Source organism: Poecilia reticulata, linkage group LG11 (assembly GCF_000633615.1).
Source record: "Poecilia reticulata strain Guanapo linkage group LG11, Guppy_female_1.0+MT, whole genome shotgun sequence".
NCBI classification, from domain to species: domain Eukaryota; kingdom Metazoa; phylum Chordata; class Actinopteri; order Cyprinodontiformes; family Poeciliidae; genus Poecilia; species Poecilia reticulata.
The window spans coordinates 14,107,196-14,128,574 of NC_024341.1; the positions used below are offsets into that span (position 1 = coordinate 14,107,196).

Genomic DNA, 21,379 nt, shown 5'->3' on the forward strand with positions numbered 1-21,379 from the left:
TATACTGTACAGATTCATCTCACAAAAAATATATACTTCAAGTGATTTTTTTGTTCATTGCAATAAAAAACGGAAATTCAATTAGCCTGTCACGTTATCATACATTACAGAAATGTAGGTACTTTTTAATATATCTTTGGCCATTTTATTGCTCTAACATTGACATTTTCATAGAATATGAATTTTGTGTTTTCATTACTTTTAAAATACAACCATCAAAATTAACTAAACATACATTTTTAGTTAAATGACTGAAAAACATTTAAATAATATTTACATTTATTTCACTGGACTGCTAAACACCAGTACAGTATCTGTGGTCATGTTTTCCTGGTGTGGTAGCTTCTGTTTAAAAATATGCTTTTTTACAATTCTGTTACTCTCATATATGCCATGATAACTATTCATGCAGGATAGTTGTTCACATGTGCCCACTTCTGACCGAGTGTTCAAAAGACCAGCTAATGCCCAGAGATTAAAAAGGAGAGTAAATTCCAGGTAGACAAATAAAATCTAAACCTTAATGAACACTCAACACATTCCCATTGTATCTATTTTAATGGAAAGCAGACAGCTGTGTTAAGGAATTTCAGTTCACCTTCATTTTGATGCAAATATACAATGCGAACAGACCCATGTAGCCTGATTTACCTACTTTATACACATCAAAACACCAAGTTGCCCTATGTACACATACATGTTAATCTGACACAAACGTTAAAACGAAAAGAAACAATAATCTAACAAGGTTTTCAAATAGCAGTGTCTCTTCAAAGACAAGAATAGCTGCACTGTGTAAGTTGTCAGCACGTGCAAATGTGGAGAGGATCATGCAGCAGGTATAAATAAAATAAAACAAACTAAAAAAAAATAAATTAATTTACACACCCTTCAAATTTGTATGCATAACCAAATGATTGATTAATAGATCATTTGGCTATTAGTGCATTTTCTCTGCTCTGTTCACATTACTGGAGAGATTACAAAACCTTTAAGGATTTCAGATCAGTTCCAAGTTCCTTCATATCTGGTATGGATTTACTTCAAAGTTGGATCAGTAACAGATTTAATAATCAGCAGTGAGACAAATCAATATTCACTCAAAAGGGATTTACCAACACAAGGATAAAGTAATAGACAAATGCAAGTAGAAAGATAACAAACTTTTTTTTTTGTCTCATTACATACATTCTTTTTAAGCTAAAGGTCTTTTTTTTAAATATAATTTGACCATCATTTACAAAATAATGTAAAGATTAAAATATTCCTTTATGCTCATTTTCTTCAATAATGTTGGTCATCGAGGATTATATTCCCAGCCCCTGTAGCAACACATCCGTACATACGCTCCAGCATGCCTTTCAGAGGTAGGAAAAGGGTGGTGGTAGCGGGTGGAGGAGGGGTATACTGGCATCATCAACAGTAAAACACTGCACTATTTACAGCTGTGACAAGCAAGACGGAGGCTCTCCTCCGTTGACTCCTGACATCATACTGCGTCTTTGCGTGTATTTCCGATTTAACCATGCAGAATTTAATCACGCAGGCTGGGGGGGGGCAAAAAAAAAAAAAAAAAAAAAAAGGTGACAAGTTTATGAAAACAGGCAGATTGGAGTAAGAATTTTTTCTAAAACTGTCTTCTATATTCAGGAAAAGCTGGTTCTGCATCAGTTGTGTTAAGTTTCCCCTCTTTTCTCAGTTTAAGCTCTGCAGCAAGACGAAGCTAAGTGCCAAGCACCCGCAGCCCAGCATGTGTGACTCTCTATGTGGCCAGTCCTACAAGGAAGTAGGCAGCTGGGGTGATTGAGACACAGCTGAATGTGTTAGTAGAAGCAGAGGAAAGATGGAGTGTCATTATGGGTTTTCCGTTTGCAGCAACATTTATTAGAGAGGAAATAAAAAGTGTCCTCATTCAGTTGAATTTTATGACATACTCTTCATTTGAAAACAGAGCGTTGTGTGTATTCAAGTGACAGGTAGGTGAAGGGAACAGCTGAGGAAAAGTCAGATGAGACAGAGAGAAAAAGCACAGGTAAGCAACGTTTTACAACGAAGAGAGGCATTCTCCATCTTGATGCTTCTCCCCCGAAGGTGCAGGTTCATTCACGAGAGCGCCCCACGATGGCCAGGATGTAGAGGAAAATGTTGATGATGTCAGTGTAAAGGTTGAGCGAGGCAAAGATGTACTCCTCTGGACTGAGAGCAAGCTGCTTGTTGCCCAAAAGAAGCTGGGTGTCCACAGCCAAAAACTGCAAAAAGGCAAATGACGAAGAGGTTAGTTATGTTCTTTTCAAAAGGGATGAGAAATGAGAACCTCTAAAAATATCTAATAAGATGTTTTGGTTCTTTAGATGCACACGTTGCACGGACATATACTTCAGATACCGTTAAAATCTTGTGTTAAGAGTCTAATCTTGTGCATTTTCTAAAGTCCTTCGGGTTTTTCGGGTTTTATGACCCAGCCGAGAAACGGAGAGGGCAAAGAACAAAGCAAAAACTGTTAAAACACAAGCTTCTTCTAGACGAAACCCCAAGTAAATTTATGGATGAGAGTCTTGTTTCACAGATAACCTGTTTCTTTATGTATTTTATCGCAGTTTATAATTCAGAGTCAAAGCAAGGCAATCCTATTGGTCTGTTGGTGAAAAACAAAGCACTCATCTTTGCACACAGGACTATTGCAGGAGAAGATTAAGCTAAGAAACAATTGTCACAATACAAGCAGCAAATAAAGCTATTAATTTAGAGATGAAGGGAAACTACTTGAATCTGACCACAGCTGGGAGGATAAATACACTTGGCTTTGCAAGCAGAGAAACCTAATCCCAAGGAGAGCACTTGAAGTTCTCCTGCTGATAATTTTCCAGCTGTTCCCCTGTGATCTTAAAAAAAAAACAACAACAAAAACCACTTTTTAATGTTTTTCTGAAAACATTAAAAACGATCACAGGAGAAGAGGACTATCTGAATTTATCTATCTGCAGGGTTAAGTCTAAATGCACAAAAGTGCAAATTTTTACTTGTAAAACTTTTTAACATCACAATTACTAAGTGTTGGTTTTTCAAAAAAAAGAAAAAAAAAGGTACATTGGAGTTTTTTTTACCAAGACAATATATATAAAGTATTGCCCCTTTCTGTTTGACCACATCTCTTCTTTTATGTAAATAAAAATATCACCAATACTATACCCTTCATTTAAAGGAAGAGTTGAATGCACAGCATGTTCAAGTGGTGTTTTAATTTAAGCAAACATTGTGCAGCCGTAATTCAAATGGAGCTACATCAGCTTAGGAAAATCCAGTCATGAAAATTCCTGTTATCTCTACATTCCCCCTCTGCCCCCCAAATTATAACCATCTATGATGTACAAGAGTTTCCAAGAGAAGCTTAAACTTAAAGCATTATCATGTCATGTTGGCCATAACTTACGCAGGTGAACAGCAGAGCCCCCAGGGAGGCGTAAACTAAGTCCAGGATCTTGTTGCGGATGAAGATGCAGAGAATCGAAAAGACCAGCAGCACAATCAGGCACACAAAGAGAACGCCCCGACAGGAAGTGAAGTCATACTTGCTCTGTGATGAGAAAAAAAAAAGTAACATTTAGAAAAATAAAGCCTCCAAATATTCCTAATTTGTAAAACTTTGGTTAGAGTAAAATATAATAAAAGAAAAAGTAATATTTTGTTTAAATTATAGCACAAACAGTAGGATACAAAATGATAAGTGCTGACCTGCAGTGAGAAGAGGACAACGGTGAAGCAGACCACCGTCGTGATGCCAACAGCTATGATGACCGTCTCTGTGTTGTAGAAGCTGGCGATCATGCCCACCATGTAGGACATGCTCAATGTCAAGATGGACTAAAACAACAACACAGAAACAAGAGTTTTTGAAGATTCCGTTTGCGTGTCAGAGGTTATCGATTTGTTTATTCATCCTTTTTAAATTTCAGGCAATGACTTTACCAAAGCAACCAAATTCCAGGGGTGCTTGCGGCGGAAATCCCCGCAGCAGCTGATGGTGATCAGAGACACGAAGAAGACTGCATAGGACACATAATATGTCCACCGGTTGCGTTGCACAAACAGCTTAGCATCATCAACAAACGTGAAGACGGAAACAAAAGCGCAGGTGACCAAGAGCTGCACTGTGAGAACAGAAAAGACCTGATGGGGGAAAAAAAAAATACATTTAGGAGGTAAAGTGTGCATTTGTTTTCTTTTTTTATTTTCCTTATAATATTTCCCTCACTTTTCTGATGAAGGCTTGTCGGATGTTTTTGTCCTCAAAGCCAGATCCGGCAAATTCTTCATTGTCATAGTAAGAAGGAGGAACATCGCCGTGGTAACCAGGGCTGCCTGCAGGTGCTGCTAAATAACAATTATGTAGTGAGATTTTGTGTACACAGGCTGGACTATTAATCATCTCTGACTATACAGAACAACAAATATTTCAGCTGATACTGAGAATAAGTCTACTAGTTATTTGCTAATATCCACGTTATTGGTATTATTGGTAGTAGTGATGCTGCATTTGGAAGTGGAAATTGTTTATTTGTTGACGTGCTACTCTATCCAAAGTACAAATATAACCATAAGAGATATAAAGTTTATTATAATATTGATATGGTAAGTAATTTAAATATGATCTATGTGTAAAATAAATAAGCATGAATGTGGTAATATGTAAATCTACAAATAGGTCTATAAGACCGTTCTTTTGTCCTATATAATATAATACAATGTGAAGTAATGTAATATAATATAATGGATTTGTATTAAATCTTCCTGGAATGTACAGCAAATTAATCAGTCCATATGGGAACTTATTTATTGCTTCTACACATTTTCAGATATTTTCAAATATTCAAAAGTTTGAATGAGGCTAAATTTCAAATCACAGATTATAAAGTATTAGATAAACAGATTGAAGGATAACTAGACAAACAACATTACTGTCTAGGATTTTCATAAGAAAACTCACCCATTGGGTCACCATGAAAAGCAGGCTGTCCGGGTCCATGCTGATACGGGCCCTGATCATATGGGCCCTGTGGATAGGGCATCTGGGGATAGGGCATCTGGGGGTAGGGGCCAGGAGCAAAGCCTGGACCTGGTTGGGCGAAGCCAGGCTGTCCATAGCCAGCCTGTCCATAGCCAGCCTGTGGTGGGTAAGGTCCCCCTGGACCCTGGCTGTAGTTTGGGGGAGGCATACCAAATCCTGGTTGAGGTGGTCCATAAACGTTGTTGTGAAGCGGGTTGCTCTCACCCATAATAGGGAATCGACTTTTGTCCTGGGACATGGTGCGAGTAATTACTCACTTCTGCCACAATCTGTAAACAGACAGGCACAGTCGCACAATAAATATGTATTAAAGCTGGCATTCATCAATGTGCAATATGTGCAACGGGTTGAGGTCTAAAAGGAAACGTTAACAACGCAGATGTTTGGACAACTTCAATGTGCTTCTCTAATTTGAAGAGTGAGACTCACATAACATAAAACAACATCTTAGGGGTGAAACAATTAGGGGTGCACCAATAAATCAGCCCCGATTTTCATAATTTTGAGTGATCAGTTGATACTTGCATATCAAACTGATCTTATCCACCTTCACAAGGTGTGGAAATCAGCCACTGTCCCTTTTGCTCGGCCGCGAAAGAGGGCTGACTGCCAGACAGTAGTCGCCCAACTGTGGACAACTTAGTAATTATATTACTAAACTTTTTACAGATTTGCTATTGTTTCAAAAGAACAGAGCAACAGGCTGAACGCCTACAGGGGATCTCAGCCAGAAACACTGAGCTACAGATGTGTCTACTTATTATTGGCTGAATAATGGTAGAAGGCTGAAATATGTTAAATTAAAAAGTCCAACTTATTGGCCAGCTGATGCATCGATCCATGTCCAATCTTATTTCATAACCCTGATGCCACCTCACACAAGGCGATACTCACTTAGCCTCAGATCAGAGGACTAAAAACCCTGTTTACAGGTTGCCCTCACTCCATCCTGCCCCTCCTCTTTAGGCCACACAGAATTAAAAGTGTGTTATGCAACACTGCTCCATTTTGCCCTGGCAAATGCATTTGGACTCCAGAGGCCATCCTGATGATCTCTGTCTGAGGATGCATGCACCACAGGGACAGCGCAGTACAAAGCTTCAAACAAACGCTGGCTGTGCTTCATGCTGACACATAGCATTAAAGTCATTCGAAATTACGTTCTGCTTTTAATGAGCTAAGTTCCTCCACAGACAACAATGGCAATGCAATGACATACTATTCGCAAAGAGACACGGTTTTCTTGAAACTATTGATCAATCGACTATCAAATAAGAGTCAAGCAGAGCAGTAAAGTAATCATGTGATGCACACCCAAAGATCTCCTCCCTGTTCAATGTCCATGAACTGCATTTAAGAGTCAGACCTTACACTGGCTCCCTGTAGCTCAGAGAATACACTTCAAAATAATGCTGTTAGTTTATAAATCACAGAACGGCTTAGCACCTCAATACATTAAAGATCTGCTGTTGTTCCAGACCTCTCAGGTCCAAACCAAGCAGCATTCAGCTTCTATGCACCACAAATCTGGAACAAACTTCCAAAAAACTGTAAAACAGCAGAAACAATGAATGCCATTAAATTAAGACTAAAAACCCACCTGTCTAGAGTTGCTTTTGAAACATAACCAATAAAACATTAATCAACATTCTAATGTGTAATGACAGCACTTGACAATTGTTGACTGTGTGTGTGTGTGTGTGTGTGTGTGTGTGTGTGTGTGTGTGTGTGATGTAAAGCACTTTGAACTGCCTTATTGCTGAAATGTGCTATGCAAATAAGTGATTGACTGAAGACTAAGATTCAACATTACGTCTGGGTGAAAACAATCAGAAACCTAAAATACAAACAGTGTCTGTTAGTCCACTATAAAATGAGAAGGAGATTGATTATTTTAAATGTTAAATTTCTTGTTTTTGTCTTTTTACTATAAGCGTTAAATCAACAGTAAACGTGTTTAATTATTCACGTTTAATTAACGTGAATATTACTTATTATTTATATATATATTATATATAAGATATTTTTATTATCAGCAAAAAAAAAGACAATGACAGTGAGTGACAATGGGATATTTTGAATTTTGTAAAAGGAACACAAGATCAGTGACAGAGTAACATGGTTTGCTTTTACTTTACCCTCATTCAAAGTAATAATTAGCAAATCCTGTGCTTTTAAACCTAGCAGCAATAACTTAGAAATAAAAATCTACTTTGGTAAGTTGATTTTTACACTGCGTGTCTTTTTAAAGACAATTTTATCTACTCGTTTCACAGATTACCTAATCCGAATAGACGCTACACAGAGTTCTGAGACAAATGACACCAACAACACAGTATGATTCCAACTTCAGCACAAACAGCTTTCTCCTCTGAGGTTTTGACAACAAAATGTTCTTTCTTACATGATGCAAAGATAGATCTGTTATCATTATGAAAGCACCTGATGTAACAAATCAAAAAATGTTAACAAAAAATAGTGTTAAATTAGTTAACAATTCAGTTAAAGGTAGTGAGTCTGTGGCCTTACCGACAGCGAGGCCACTTTCCCTAACCACAAAGGTTTCACCGCCACTACTAGGAAGAGGTCACTGAGAATACAGTAGATATTTTAAACAGACACTTTAAGTGAAGGTTTAACCTGCTTTAATAGAGTTATGCGAGATTATAAATCCTCTTAGGCGAGACGCCACGATGCCGTGAGTAAAAACAAAGCCGGCCCGCCGCTGATAGCCATCGCTAAAGGATTTGGGTTAAAGGGAGGGATTCAGTAGGCCAGTCAGAGAGCTAGGTTAACACAATTAGGTTAGCACAATACTTCAGCTACACTACAGAAAACATGCTATATGTAAGCCAGAGGAAAGCATGAAACGCTGTAACCACAGACGTTCATGCAAAGCAGTCGGGCCAACATGGAAGTTCGCTGCACTAGCTTTTCTGACCAACAATGAAATGCAGTCACTGGAACTCGAGTTATTGATGAAACAAAAATGTAAAATGCTGTTTCATTGTCACATGATAGCTGACTCACTTTGTACGTTTAGTTTGGTAACATCTGAGAGGAGGAATAAAGCATGTGGTTTTTTATGTTTTTTTTTTAAAACTGAAGAACTGCCACGGCAACTCTCTGTATAATTATGATTTCTGTTCGCCAGCCTTTAAGTGATCAACAATGTAAAAGATAACTGCCTCCATGGCTGTGCTTCTACTTTATAGGCCAGTGCAGTAGTGAGGGAAGGAAGGTGCTGTTATTGTGCGAGGCTGTGTCAGCAGTCACTGTGGCCATGCCAAGATTATAGCCAGCAAACACCTAACGTTGCATCAGATGGCTGCAGCTCAGCAGGTGTAGATCTCTATGACAAGAAACTGTCAACAAAGTTGATTTAAAAACATGACAAAGTTGTATTTTTTCCCCAACATTTATAAGCTGGTTTTATGAGCATATGGTCATTTTGGCTTGGCCAATCGGTGCAACGTCCCAAGCAAAACCGAAGTAAATAATTCTATTATTTAAGATGGGGTTTTTTTGTATGTCAGTATTGAGACCAAGTTAAAAGCAAATATAATTTCAGAGCTGAGAACCTCACATGACATTTGCCCATGGCCTGATTATCATGCTATTTTAGTTTCACATAACATAAGTGGCCTGACCAAACCAGGAAATGCAGTCACCCGAACACTAACAGAATCAAGTTTTTACAACACTAAATTATTTTCTATAGAATACGTTAAGAGACTAAATCCGGGTTGGTTGATGGAGTGTGAACCTTGAATTATGTGTGAAACAAAATGAATTTTTATTTTGTTTTGTTTTTCCTCAATTTAAAACAGTGAGAACTACTTCATCTAAATAAACCCATAGAACCACCAAAACAGATATTGATGCAAAAAAAAAAAAAAAAAAACACAGCTTGGTACCTCTTTACCTTCACTCCCTTCTACTTAATGAACAATTACCAAAAATAATAAATATAAATAATATATTTCCACTAACGATATGAAAGTCTATGCAAATGTGCCTTTCACAAAAAACTAATTATTTTCCAGAGGAATTACCTTACTCATTTGTTTTAGACATTAAGCAACCAAGGCAAGTTAACTAGTAATCAAAATACTCAGAATCAAACGGTAAGTCAGTGTTACTCTTGACTTTTAATAGTAAGCCAAAAGTAATCCTGAAGTAATTAATCCCTATTAAATCGCTTACCAGTTCATTATTACTTAAATATTCGCTTCGATATCCAATTCACAACACAAAAGGCGTGATGCAAATCAAAATTCAATCAGCAGAACTGCTAATCTAGTACCACAAAACTGATCAAAGCAATAATATCGAATAAATCATTTGAACTCGCTTATACAGGCGATCCGAGCTCAAAACCTCTAGACACAATATCTATGTGTAACAATTAAAAACAGGCTTCTGCCAGTACGGAGACGACAGTCGACAGCTAATGTCATCTTTTTGACAGCTGGGAGTTACTGCAAACGAAAACAGAAACATGGACACAGTACTGATCGCGTTGCAGAGTGTAAATCCATATCCTGTAGGCCTCAACTGCGCACAAAAATGCGACACTGCCTCCATCTGTGGTCATATCATCCTGGAGATTACCGTTCAACTGACCAGGAGGACCGTTAAAGTCAGCGACTGGGACAGAAATCCGCAACAACACAAAACACAGCTCGCCATGTTTAAATCCGCTCTCATTTACACGTCTCACCACGGTTACATGCCCACACCCCCTGCGTTTATACTGCTTTGATGCCAGCTCGTTTTAAGAAAAACGCAGTCATTATTTGTGCTGTATATAAACATAATGACAGCCATCCCATTTTTCTTTTTTTTTCGGAATTTCGTTTTCTCCCGTAGACATCTGGCTAGCAGGATGAACCTGTAACGGCTTCCTAAAATAAGCAAACGGGGGTCGTCGTTTTCATAACATATTTGTTGACGAGAACGGAAATAGTAAGCAAGAAATGTCTTAAAAAATATAATGTGACATAAAATCTCCCCAAAGGCTTACCTTTAGCGTATTTATTTGGGAGCAACTGTTGAAACGAACTCCGTTCAGCTTCGTCCCTCCTCCTGGATCCCTGGAATCCGACTGAGCAAGCGAAGTGGGGCCAGGGCCGCTGACGACACCACACGGAGCGGTCACGTGTTTACCGGGAATCACCGGTTATAACGTAGAAAATTATGAAAATATCACGCATTCAATAACACGATGACGGGGCATTTGTAACGAGGTCGTCTGGTTTTTTTTAGAGGAAACATTGAGGTCAAATAAAATCTGCACAAACAAAACGTTGCAACAGAAAGATCTAGAAAGACCGGGACACCGATCCAGTCACGTGGTTTATTATCAGCAACGTAAGCTTACTGATACAACGTACAGCACAGTGTTCAGACAGTTATTTACATTTATTCACTGCATTTAGGGAGGGGCGGGGGGGGGAAGCTAATTAAAATTACTCACTCACTACACAATTTATTTTTAAAATACCAAAAAAAAAAATCAAGTGAGGCATATGAGTTCTCAATTCCCATTATGTTTATTATTTGTTAAAGTTATATCCAGCGGTGGACTTTTTTCACAAGCAAATGTAAATTGACAAAAATAAAATAATGAAGCGTGGATACCCGCTGCTGGTTTTTAGAATAAAAGTTTTAAACGAAGCCTCAAGAAAAAGTGTCTGCCACTGTTGTGTATATTTAGGATAATGACATCAGGAAAGGCACAAGAACTGATCTGGTATTTATAGTTTCAGAAGCAGTAAGTTTAAGCGTCAAATTCAACTTCCTAAATCCTAAATCAAATCCTGTTAGGTTTAGGATTTGACTTTCACAATCTTAATGGAAGTGGTTGTGGTTCATCCATCCATCCATTTTCTTTACACCCTTGTCCCTTAGCGGGGTCGGGAGGGGTTGGTTGTGGTTCAGTTTGATTTAAATACCAAAGAAGCAGACTTTAAAAGTGACAAGATGGGAATGATAGCAAAAAGGCCTTCAAACTTTAAAGTCCTAAGAGGTGAAAGGTCAAAATACAAGACATTTATAAAAAAAAAGTTTCATTTGATTAGTTTGGCAGATTCCTGTGCAATATCCAATCACAAACTTCTTGGTTAAATTAAAGTAACATTTTAACCTTTATATCTGCCTAAGTATGAATACATAATGTTTCCCATTAGACTGGTGGTGCATGTACTTCAGCCCTCCTGTCTTTCATCCTTTCTGCTCTGGTTTGGTCCTCTTTACAAATCACTGCTGTCTTAACTGCCAAGGGTTAACTAATTTGTGAAAAATGATCTCCTGGGTCCTTCCCGTTTTCTGGGCAGACTCTGGAGGGCCTTTGGCCTGGAAACGCCTCGGGAGCCCCAGAACGAGCTGGAGAGTCTCGCTGGAGGAGATGAATATCTGGACTCCACGACTCCATTTCACATCAGTAAAAAACAGAAGGATGTTGTTTTGACTGGGAACACAAATAAACACACTTTTAATGGCTTTCAATTTGTGTATAGAAGAAGGTTTATTGCTGGTATGTTCACATAAAAATAAATCACTCATTGCAATCATTTATTAAAACATCTACTTGCATATTTTACACTAATCAAGTGCCCATCTTCAACCCAAATAGCCGATGTTTTAAAATGATGTTAAATGAGGGTATTGGCTTTGATTTAGTTTGATGTGAGAGCTCTTTGCTTAATAAAACGTTCAGCAACAGCGAGGTAAAACAAATAGTACTTCTAGTTCCTGATAAGTCCCTATCTGTGTGTGAAGAACCTTTCAGCACAAAAGAGAGCGAGCCATTATCCCAGATGATGGAATAGATAATGGAAATGGTGTTTATGCGGCTCACCCCCCCAATTTTTACCCAACAAACAAATGATCTGCTTCTCGTCTAGAGAAAATGACTCTATAGGAATATGGGACTTCAAAGCTCTTGTTTACTTTTAATGGTTAGCATTTTATTCTGGCAAAGAAAAATGTTGCGTAAATCCTTCAGCAGAATTACATACTAACCCCATCCAGTATGCTAGATGTGGAAGAGCCCATCGTCATAAGTCATGACCATTAACTGATGCAGTAAATCACGGTCTTTCTACACAGCTCCTGTTTTCCAGCTAGATGCCATCCCGTCTTAGCAAGACGATCAAAGCAAACTTTGTTGTACATTCAAATACTTGCTGATATTATGAAAAGCTACTGTTTATGGTGGCGGCAACGAATCAGATTATCCAGTTCTGTCTTGTTGATGGTGCCGTAGGCTTGGGTGTAGCTGCCTAATTTGGCCCGTGGGTCACCAGCGCCAGCCACGTTGCAGTTGTTCTGAAACACCTTCTTGCTGAACCGTGGTGGCGGACGAGCTTCACGAGCCTGAGAACTGGAGCGCTGGTTCTGCATACACAGAAATGGACATGATTTTGTTATTACTAGGTTTTAGAGAAAAAAACATTACTTAAAATAAGAAATCGAAATATTTTAGCGGCATTTTACAGACCAATACCAATTACAGAATTATTTTGAAGTAGAAAGAGGTTGAAACATAGTTTAATATTTTTCCAAAATGTGAAAAATATTTTTGTATTCAGCCCTGCAAGTCAAAATTTTGTAGAACCGCATTGTGCTGCAATTAACAGGTGGAAGTCTGATGTGAACCTCTTCCCGCTCTCAAGTTTTTTTATGAAGAAAAGCACACAGCATGACTGCCACCTCCATGCAGGCAGGCCAAAAAATATTTAAGTTTGGTTCCATCTTTCACATAAAATCCCAATAAAATCAATTGAAGTTTCTGATTCTGATTTGAAAAAAGTCTAAGATATGTGCCTATTTTTGCTAGGCACCATAACTATATTTGCATATATAACATAATGTTTTCACAATTCTGTCTTGGATAAAGCAGGAATAGAAGAGATAATGATGAGAGATGATAGAGTTTACCAGTGGAGCTGAAGAGATATGCAACCCAGACGTTAAAAAGGTGTCATCTTTGCGAACTAAAGGGTTGTTTTGCGTTTGACTGAGGCCCCAGGAGAAGGAGCGGTTGTGAACCACGGTGGCTGAGCGACCCCGCTGGAGAATCTGGTCCATGGACTAGTAAAAAGAAGGTAAAGAGCGAGACTCACATTGAAATGCTATTGAAGGAAATACTCTGACACAGACAAATCAAGATAGTAACACAAAACGTGGAACTAAACTAAACGGCGGCGTTGCTGAAGAACGCTGCTGCTTACATTATAGTTGTTGTCGTCTGCTGATGGTGTAACTGCGATTCCTGTTCTGGTTTGTCCTGCTGAGCTCCTGCTGGTTCTAGAAAAGTGAGGGGGCCGATTAAAACCGTCTGAGTGGAGAAAAGACAAATTTCAGTTTACCCCTCTCAGACAACGTGATGTTACAGTCTATGTTTAAGAGACGTATGAGTGCTAAAAGACAATTACTGTAGCAAACAAATATATTTTTGAACACAGTAAACCGTGGGAGATAGCAAAGAAATAAGTTGTCATACTTGAAGTGTGAGCTACGGGGTTATACGGAGGTTTTCCTAAGCGGTAACCAGGTTGTGGACTCATCTTCTCCGTTGTGATTGGGTTAGACGGATTGGTAGCCTCGGTTTTAGCGACCTCCAGGTGTGAAGGCTTATGGTTTGTCTCGCCTGTCTCCTCATTGTGTGTTTTCCTCTCGTTGTGGGATGCTGCAGGGCCTTGCTCTTCTTTATCATCCTTCCTTGAACTGGGTTTCTCCTGGCAATCTCCACAGGTTCTGTTGTTTGGTAGTCTCAACGTCCCTTGGTGTGTTCTCCTTTCCAGCATCATCTAAAAGGAATTTAGAAGATTGAACAATTTTAATACCTTTGACCAAATAAACTTTAAACATATTATATGGCATACGGGATTTTTATTTTAGTAATGTTTTAATCACCTCGTATAATTTGTTGCGGTACTGAATCACAGATAATTGCACGTCGTCGTCCACTGCCAAGACTACATCGTAGTTGAGAGCTGGCTCTTTGGCTGGGTTATGGAATCTAAGGGGTGGGGGGGGAAACTGCATTTTAAATATTATTTCCATCATTAATATTATATACAGGTGAGATGTTATTAATGACTATTGCAACAGAAACAGAATTTCTGATTAATCCACATTTTTTACACCGATCTCTTAACCACTTGTCATCATCATTGTTCTAACCCCTTTGATATTTAGCATATCATGTGTGTCAGATGTGCAAATCTACTGCAGTGAGATTTCATCTGACTGACCAAACACATTACAGCACTTATTTAATTCTGTGACAGTGTAAAAAACCTTAATATAAATGCGTCTTTTATTGCACTTTAAAGGCAAAAAGACATCTATAATCTATACATTAGTAGTACAGCTGGAGAGCAAAGAGCTAAGTGAAATTAGAGACCACAAATCATCAAAGTAAGCAACCAAAAGAAGACAGAGATTCCTCAATAATAATTTTCCCACGCAGAAAACCTCAGCACTGCCATTGTAGTTGCATTGTAAGTTTTAATACCTGGATACATATGGGTGATGAAGAGCCTGCTCTGCAGTCAGCCGCTTGTCCGGGTTAAAAACTAACAAACCCTTCAGCAGGTCAAGGGCATCAGGAGGCACAGACGGCTGGAGAAGATCCTCCAAAGGCACCTGTGGTCTGGTGAAAGACAAGTATGTCATGAGTCAGATATTTAAAATAAATAAAATTACACAGCAGAGGACATGACAACTCTGAGGTGTTCAAATGAAAACATTTACCATATTTTCCGCTCTATAAGGCGCACCTAAAAACCTTCAATTTCCTCAAAAGCCGACAGTGCGCCTTATTGAGCAACAACAGGTAAGCAGCCGCCGACTTCATTTTCGCCCGTAGAAGAAGCACGCGGTGCATGCTGGGACAGTTGTCAGAACGATGGTTTGTTAATAAAGTTTGAGTGACCTATCTACCTACCGACCATCTAGAATCAGGTCGTCTGCAGGTCATTAACACCACGTTCTCCACGAACATGCTGTGCGCGAACGGAGAAGGGTGACCATCGTCCGGCCAAGTTTTAAAATAGGCCATTCATTGAAGGTGTGTTTTATAATCCGGTGTGCCTTATAGTGCAGAAAATACAGAAATTATGTCTCTACACCTGTACATCCAGAGAAAAGAACTGGTAATGTATTTACACAGCAGGATGAATTCAATGCATATCAAATCTTTCCAGGTTTTCTAAAAAAAAAAAAAAAAAACACCTTCTAATAAAAGGTATTGTATCTTCTGAATCTAGAATAAAATGTCAAGGGGTGTGAATATTTTTTCAAAACACTGAATACCACAATAACAACAAACCTGCCATATACTGTATATTAGAGACATAGTTCTCCTAACTTCACACAGAATAAATACAATTTGCAATCACTGGAGGTCACTATAACACATCTTAATGTACACAACATAGAAAAAGACAAAGTCTGTTGATATATGTCTCCACAAAAGGATTTCAAACAAACACAGTAAAAAAAACAAAAAAAAACAGTCTTACTTCAGTAACATTCTCTGAATGACAGAAGATCCATATTCAGACTTGATGGCAAGAATATCTGGAATAACAAATGTATTTATTCAGTCCAATCCAAAAAAAAATAAGTTGTTGGGTATGTGACATTTTGACATTATCTGCTACCTTCTGGGCTGGGGTGAGGTATGGCACTCATGATCTTCTCTACTTGGTTGATGGTCGAAGTTCCAGGAAACAAAGCTTTTCCAAGCAGCATTTCTCCAAGGATGCAGCCGAGGCTCCACATATCCACACCGTTGGTGTACCTTTGGACAAGATTACAGCATAAGAGATTAAAGCGTAAAGTGTGATTAATCTGCAATGCTCCTCCTTCCCGAGAGTCAAGACCAACAGTGGTTAAAATATCTTACAAAAACGTGGTTAGGTTAAAAATAAAGTTCTTTGTGCCATTTAAAGCTAAGCTGAGGATTTTATTTAGGGGTTTGTCTGTCCCATAAAAATCACAAAAACGCATTAACATTTGCAATGTCCTGTAGACATAATTCCACTCTAAGTATGAATACTGTCCTGATTTTTTTGACTCCCCAGTTCTTAAGCTTGTTCTTTGGTTAAAGACAGGCATATAAGCTATGTTTCTCTTCAAATAAATTAAACTGAAGGAAAAAAAAAAGGCAGCTTGGATGCAGTTCGGATGGTGGCAACAGATGCTCATCACAGCTGATACCTTGTTGATCCCAGCAGGATCTCAGGAGCCCGATACCACCGCGTTGCCACATACTCCGTCAGAGCCGGGTTCCCACTGTCCTCCTGGATCTGGTTGAGAGATCTGGCTAAGCCGAAGTCACAGAGCTTGACGACGCAGTCTGTGTCCAGAAGTACGTTGGAAGGCTGCGAATGTAACAAATTTAGAGTGATCGCAGGCCGTTTCACGGCGCCGTCGCTTCAAACAAAAAGAAATACGGGTATGTTTTAAAAGCGCCTCACTTTTTCATCTCTGTGAATAACGTTTCCTGAATGGAGGTACTTGTTGGCCTTGAAGAGCTGGTACATAACGTAACGCTTGTGAATGTCCTTAAGAAGAGAGCCTTTCTTAATCACAGCATGTAAGTCGGTATCTGGGAGAAAAACAAAGAGGAAGAGCGACAGCTTACAGCTGAGACTTTAAATGCATAATACTGTCTGTGTCTGAACAGAAATTCTCATTCTGGTTTTTAATGTAAAAGTGCAGATGTTTAATATGGGCGGATGGATAGAAAGATGGAATGAGAAGGCCACCCTCAAAAATCCTCCAAACGTCTTTCTGTCATATTGTTAAGTTTTAATAGTTCATATTTAATAAGGCAATTTACGCATACTAATACATACCCATGTACTCAAAGATGAGATAAATGTCTTTGTCATTTTGGGCTCGGATGACGTTTAAGAGTTTGATGATGTTGGGATGATCTCCGAACTCCTGCACAGGGATTATCGTTTTTAATAGCAGAATCACAGAGAGCGCGGCACAGATTTTCTCTGACCTGTAATAAGCAGCAGGTAACGCAACAGCAAAGTGTAATAGAAACAACACATAAAGTGTCCAAACTGTTGTAAAACTTCCACCATAAAACACAGCACTGGAGAAGTGACGCAGAGCAGGGAGAGATGAATTTGGCCCCATGAAGCTGATTTCACCCAAGGAGAAAGAAAAATGTGTTTCTTATAAATCTTTCTTATAAAAAATTATCTGAACACGATGACAGGAATTTTAATATCACATTACAGTTTACGGTGTCACGTTCCAGACGAATGAATTATAAATGAACCGTTTCCTGCTAAGCCAAAGATTTTGACCCACATTTTTAATGCGGCGTACATTAGAGGATGAAACAGGAGACTAATTTGATAAATAAGTGGCGACGTATCAGACACACGTCTGAATATATTTTAGGCAATATATCTCTTTCAAACGTCAATATGAGTGTTACCTGAAGGAACATGATTTCTCTGAATGTCCGCTGTAGAAACAGAAAAGGAAAGAAAACTGCATTCATGACGTGAACTTTACAGGCAAGATGATGCAATGAACTGGGCAAACACAATCCTCCTGCTCTAATTAATAATTAGCTGTCTTCCCTGAAGGTGAAGGACGTTTATACAGAGAGGTTGTATTGCAGATCAGAAGCTCTCGTCTGAGACAGACAACAGTCCTGGCAGTCTTATTCACATCACAGAATAATATCATAACGTTAGTGTCACTATATTATTTCCATGTTTTCTGGTGTTATTTGAATTAAAATATGCAAGAGCAGCAAGAGTGCTTTGTGATCATCTTATGATCACTTACATTTACAATGAAAAACAGTTTTACCCACCTGCGCATCTGTCCTGTTTCTGAAAGCATCAAAGATTTTTTTCACTGCCACAGTCGTCCCCGTCTGTCGGTCGACTCCTTTCCATACAATGCCGTAGGCCTAAAACAGGAAGGACACTTCGTCAAACTGGTTCTAACACTTCCACTTTTGAGTTTAAAAAGCCTTTTTCTACTGGCAGCGAAGGACATTTGGTATAAGTGTAAAACGAAATGTGCACCAAATGGGAAAACAACACCAGATTTGTTTTTAGTTTGAATTAAAAATATCTAAATTCAGTTGCATGCATTACAGATCTATAAGGTACATCTTATGCTCTAGTGCACATATGTCAAAGTCAAGGCCCGCGGGCCACATCCGGCCCGCTAATCAATTATCTATGGCCCCCTGAATGATATTTAATTACTATGAGAACCGGCCCGCAAGCCAGAGCCGCCCGCTCGTGTTTTGCCCGCAAACACTACATTTCCCATAATGCAACGGTAGCCCGCGAAGTGACTACAGCGCGCCCAAACGGCTTCATTATTCATCAGCTCAGAGCMTCACCCCGAACATTGATGAACTTGTACAAAAGATGAGACACCTCCAAGTATCAGGCTCAGCCTCAGACAAGTGAGCATCACAGAGCAGTAACGTATTTTCAGTTTATAAGTTTCAGTTAAATTTTTACATTTGTTTCTACAAGACGTGATTTTTCTTTGAATGAAGTATTGTTTTGTCTGTGTGCCATATATTTTTGTATTTTATTTTATTTTATTGTATTTATTTTTCAGTTGAATGGATTCAGGTAAAATTGCAGATAAGAGCCATGAGAAAGAATACAACTGATTTGATTTATTTTTTTACTTTACTATTTGAAAGCAGTGATCGGTAGGATCATAGAGCAGCACACTAATGCATTTTCAGTTTATAATGCATGCACTTTGATTTATGCATTTATCTTGATATTAAGAAACATATATTGTTTTTAAAAACAATTAAATTTGTTGCTGTTTGCCTCTTGAAAAATGTTTTCCCTTGAAGTTACTGACAGAGCCATAACAAAATATTGCTTTATTCATTTAATCGTTAAATAATATACACTGTGTTAGGTCTTGGTTCAATAGGCTATGTGCAATCATTTCAATATGTTTTAATAAACATTAAACCAGTCCGGCCCTCGGCTTGTAGCAAATTTGGTTTTTTTGGCCCTCTGTGTATTTGACTTTGACATCCCTGCTCTAGTGGTAATCTCCCACTGGGAAAGATAAACTTTCCAAGACACAAAACAATGGATGGATTAGTTAACAGGTGCCTGGACACCAGACATGTCAAAGGTCCCCCATGCTTTGTTACACAAGACAGTAAGACTAAAAGAGAAGCAAAATATCTTCAGCTGACATGGTTCACTTTTAGTTTTTTGTTTGATTCTGATTGTTCTTGATTTGGTTAGTTTTCCACCTTTTCACTCTCTGATCCCCTTTATGATGGTCTTTAATGTCTGTTCAGTTGCTTGGATCTTTATGTCGTATTGCATCGTTCTGGAAATGTCTAATTGTTTAGGGAGTTGATTTTTATTAGGTCCTGTTTTATCAAAGCAGGTATCAAGGCATAATCATATGGAAATACTTGTCAGAGTTGATGGAAAGATAAATGGAGCAAAAATACAGGACACTCTAGGAAGAAAACATGTCAGAGGCAGTAAAAGACTCAACACTGGAGAGGAGCAGCATAACAACTTTAAATATGGATTAGATCAAAATGCACGCGTGCATTCGATGGCCCAGTCAAAGTTTAGACCTAAACTAAGCAACAAAAACCTGTCACAAAAATGTTTGATCACAGATCTTTCCCATCAAATCTGGCTGAGCTGAAGCTATTTAGCAAAGAATAAAGGTAAAAAACATCTCTTCTTTTTTTGCAAAGCTGCTACAAACATTTCCCAAAAGACATGCAGCTAATTGCTGCAAAAGGCAGTCCTACTAAATACTAACACAAAGAAGCACTTTAAAACAATTAGTGAGTAAAAATGGCTGAAAGCAATTAATTATTTCCTTACACTTCACAATTATGCGCCACATTCAACAAATACATTGAAATATGGAGGTAAAATATGACAGGATCCAAACACCCTCCAATAGGAACTGACTGCCTTTGCATCAATTCCTATTTGATATATTTAAAAAAATAAAAAATAAAAAAAAATATATATATATAGCCTCTCATTTGTAAAATACACTCTTGATACCAGTGTTATTGAAAGCGAGGCAAAAGTTTTGAGCCCAGAGAAACAGGAGGTCAAGCATAACACAGGCAGGGCATCAGAATACAGTGTTATTGTACTGAGGCCAGTGGATCAGATTCACACAACACTTGAGGGTCTTTGCGTATGACGAGCTTAGGCTCGGATAGTGGTGTATAACAGTAGTTATTTTGCATTAGAAAAATCATATATGCTTCTTTAAATCTACTTAGAGTGTTTTTAACTGCCCTTTGGTCTGATCCCTCACAGCCACAGCGCCACAGGTCATATGCAAACAAGTTGAACAGCTGGGGAGCATGAGTCATAGTCTCTTCTAGTTTAAGGAGCTGGCAGGTTCACTGAGCATTTACCAGCAGACTGTCTAAAAACGAGAGCATCAATTTGCAAACCTCTGTGAAATGAGAATGGCAAGAAACCAGTCAGTCAGAGTTTCTGTGTTTGCCATAAGTAAGGAAAACAAAAGGGCTGGACCTGCTGATCTAACATCAGCTGATCTGCTAGGAGAGAAAATAAACCACTTTCTTGCAACACTGGTGTTAACTGAGGACCATAAGTCTAGAGAATCTGAGGAATTTTTGCAACGTGATTGCACAGGAAAGCTGAAAACAATTTGCTTCAGAGGAAAGTTTCCCTTAATGTCATACATTCCCTTTGCTATTGGAGATCATTGCATGGATCAATGATCTTCAATGAATAACGCAAATCATAGTTAAGATAGTTATAAAACATTCTTACCCCTTTTCCGATTCTCTTCCTGATTTCATATTTGAGAAAAATGTGCTCCTCCACTTCTGACACTTTTACTGACTCAAACTTTTTGCTCATTTTTTGTTTGTCCATCTGAGCCAGTGCTTCACATAGAAACCATCATCATCATCATCACTCTCCTGGATTATTCCTGCGGGTAATGAACCAAAAGTCAAATGTGCGACATTCACCCGTTTCGTAGTTTATATGTTATTAATGCAACAGTGGAGAACTACGGTGGGATTACCTGACAACTCTCTAGCGACCACCCCGCTCAGACGCCACTTTTCACAACTACATTTGCTGCTTGTCAGGTAAAATGTTAGCTTCCATTTTCTTTCAGCGACTGAAAAAGTCTCTCTTTGGTATAATCTGCCAAATTTCAGCGTTAACCCTCGCTCCTACCTAACGTTTGACGTACCTTCTTGCTCCTTTACGTGGATTTGTGGCTACTCGTTGTTAT

At 38.6% G+C, this 21,379-nt stretch overlaps 2 protein-coding genes and 1 long non-coding RNA gene across 4 annotated transcripts; 1 reads left to right on the forward strand and 2 right to left on the reverse strand.

The window, feature by feature from the left end:
* Positions 1–539: 539 nt before the first annotated feature.
* On the reverse strand, positions 540–10,298 carry grinaa (glutamate receptor, ionotropic, N-methyl D-aspartate-associated protein 1a (glutamate binding)). 2 transcript variants are annotated; one of them, XM_008421993.2, is made up of 7 exons: positions 10,092–10,298; positions 4,985–5,334; positions 4,253–4,371; positions 3,967–4,167; positions 3,733–3,861; positions 3,431–3,574; positions 540–2,249 (listed from the first exon to the last, which is right to left on the reverse strand). In XM_008421993.2, exons 2-7 carry the CDS (start codon positions 5,301–5,303, stop codon positions 2,100–2,102), a joined length of 1,062 nt encoding a protein of 353 aa, XP_008420215.1. In that variant the 5' UTR covers positions 5,304–5,334; positions 10,092–10,298; the 3' UTR covers positions 540–2,099. The 2 variants fall into 2 exon arrangements, with proteins under 2 accessions (XP_008420215.1, XP_008420216.1); XM_008421994.2 differs by having other exon boundaries at positions 4,253–4,368; positions 10,092–10,238.
* On the forward strand, positions 7,126–11,789 carry LOC108166724 (uncharacterized). The gene is made up of 2 exons (XR_001777076.1): positions 7,126–8,407; positions 11,404–11,789. It is a non-coding gene; the product is annotated as an uncharacterized LOC108166724 (long non-coding RNA).
* On the reverse strand, positions 11,576–21,373 carry mapk15 (mitogen-activated protein kinase 15). Its single transcript, XM_008421995.2, has 15 exons — positions 21,164–21,373; positions 20,905–21,067; positions 17,931–18,029; positions 17,544–17,573; positions 16,942–17,032; positions 16,561–16,691; positions 16,301–16,464; positions 15,742–15,881; positions 15,601–15,658; positions 14,592–14,729; positions 13,988–14,093; positions 13,575–13,881; positions 13,303–13,409; positions 13,010–13,162; positions 11,576–12,466 (listed from the first exon to the last, which is right to left on the reverse strand). Exons 2-15 carry the CDS (start codon positions 21,007–21,009, stop codon positions 12,272–12,274), a joined length of 1,824 nt encoding a protein of 607 aa, XP_008420217.1. The 5' UTR covers positions 21,010–21,067; positions 21,164–21,373; the 3' UTR covers positions 11,576–12,271.
* Positions 21,374–21,379: the final 6 nt, after the last annotated feature.

Coding starts and splice junctions, on each gene's coding strand:
- grinaa (XM_008421993.2), bottom strand. CDS start 5,303: ATGTCCCAGGACAAAAGTCGATTCCCTATTATGGGTGAGAGCAACCCG. Junction 4,372..4,984: donor TTTTCATGGTGACCCAATGG/GTGAGTTTTCTT, acceptor ATTGTTATTTAG/CAGCACCTGCAGGCAGCCCT. Junction 3,575..3,732: donor TTGTCCTCTTCTCACTGCAG/GTCAGCACTTAT, acceptor TTCTCATCACAG/AGCAAGTATGACTTCACTTC.
- mapk15 (XM_008421995.2), bottom strand. CDS start 21,009: ATGGACAAACAAAAAATGAGCAAAAAGTTTGAGTCAGTAAAAGTGTCA. Junction 13,163..13,302: donor CAGACGACAACAACTATAAT/GTAAGCAGCAGC, acceptor TCTTTTTACTAG/TCCATGGACCAGATTCTCCA. Junction 12,467..13,009: donor ATATCTCTTCAGCTCCACTG/GTAAACTCTATC, acceptor CTGTGTATGCAG/AACCAGCGCTCCAGTTCTCA.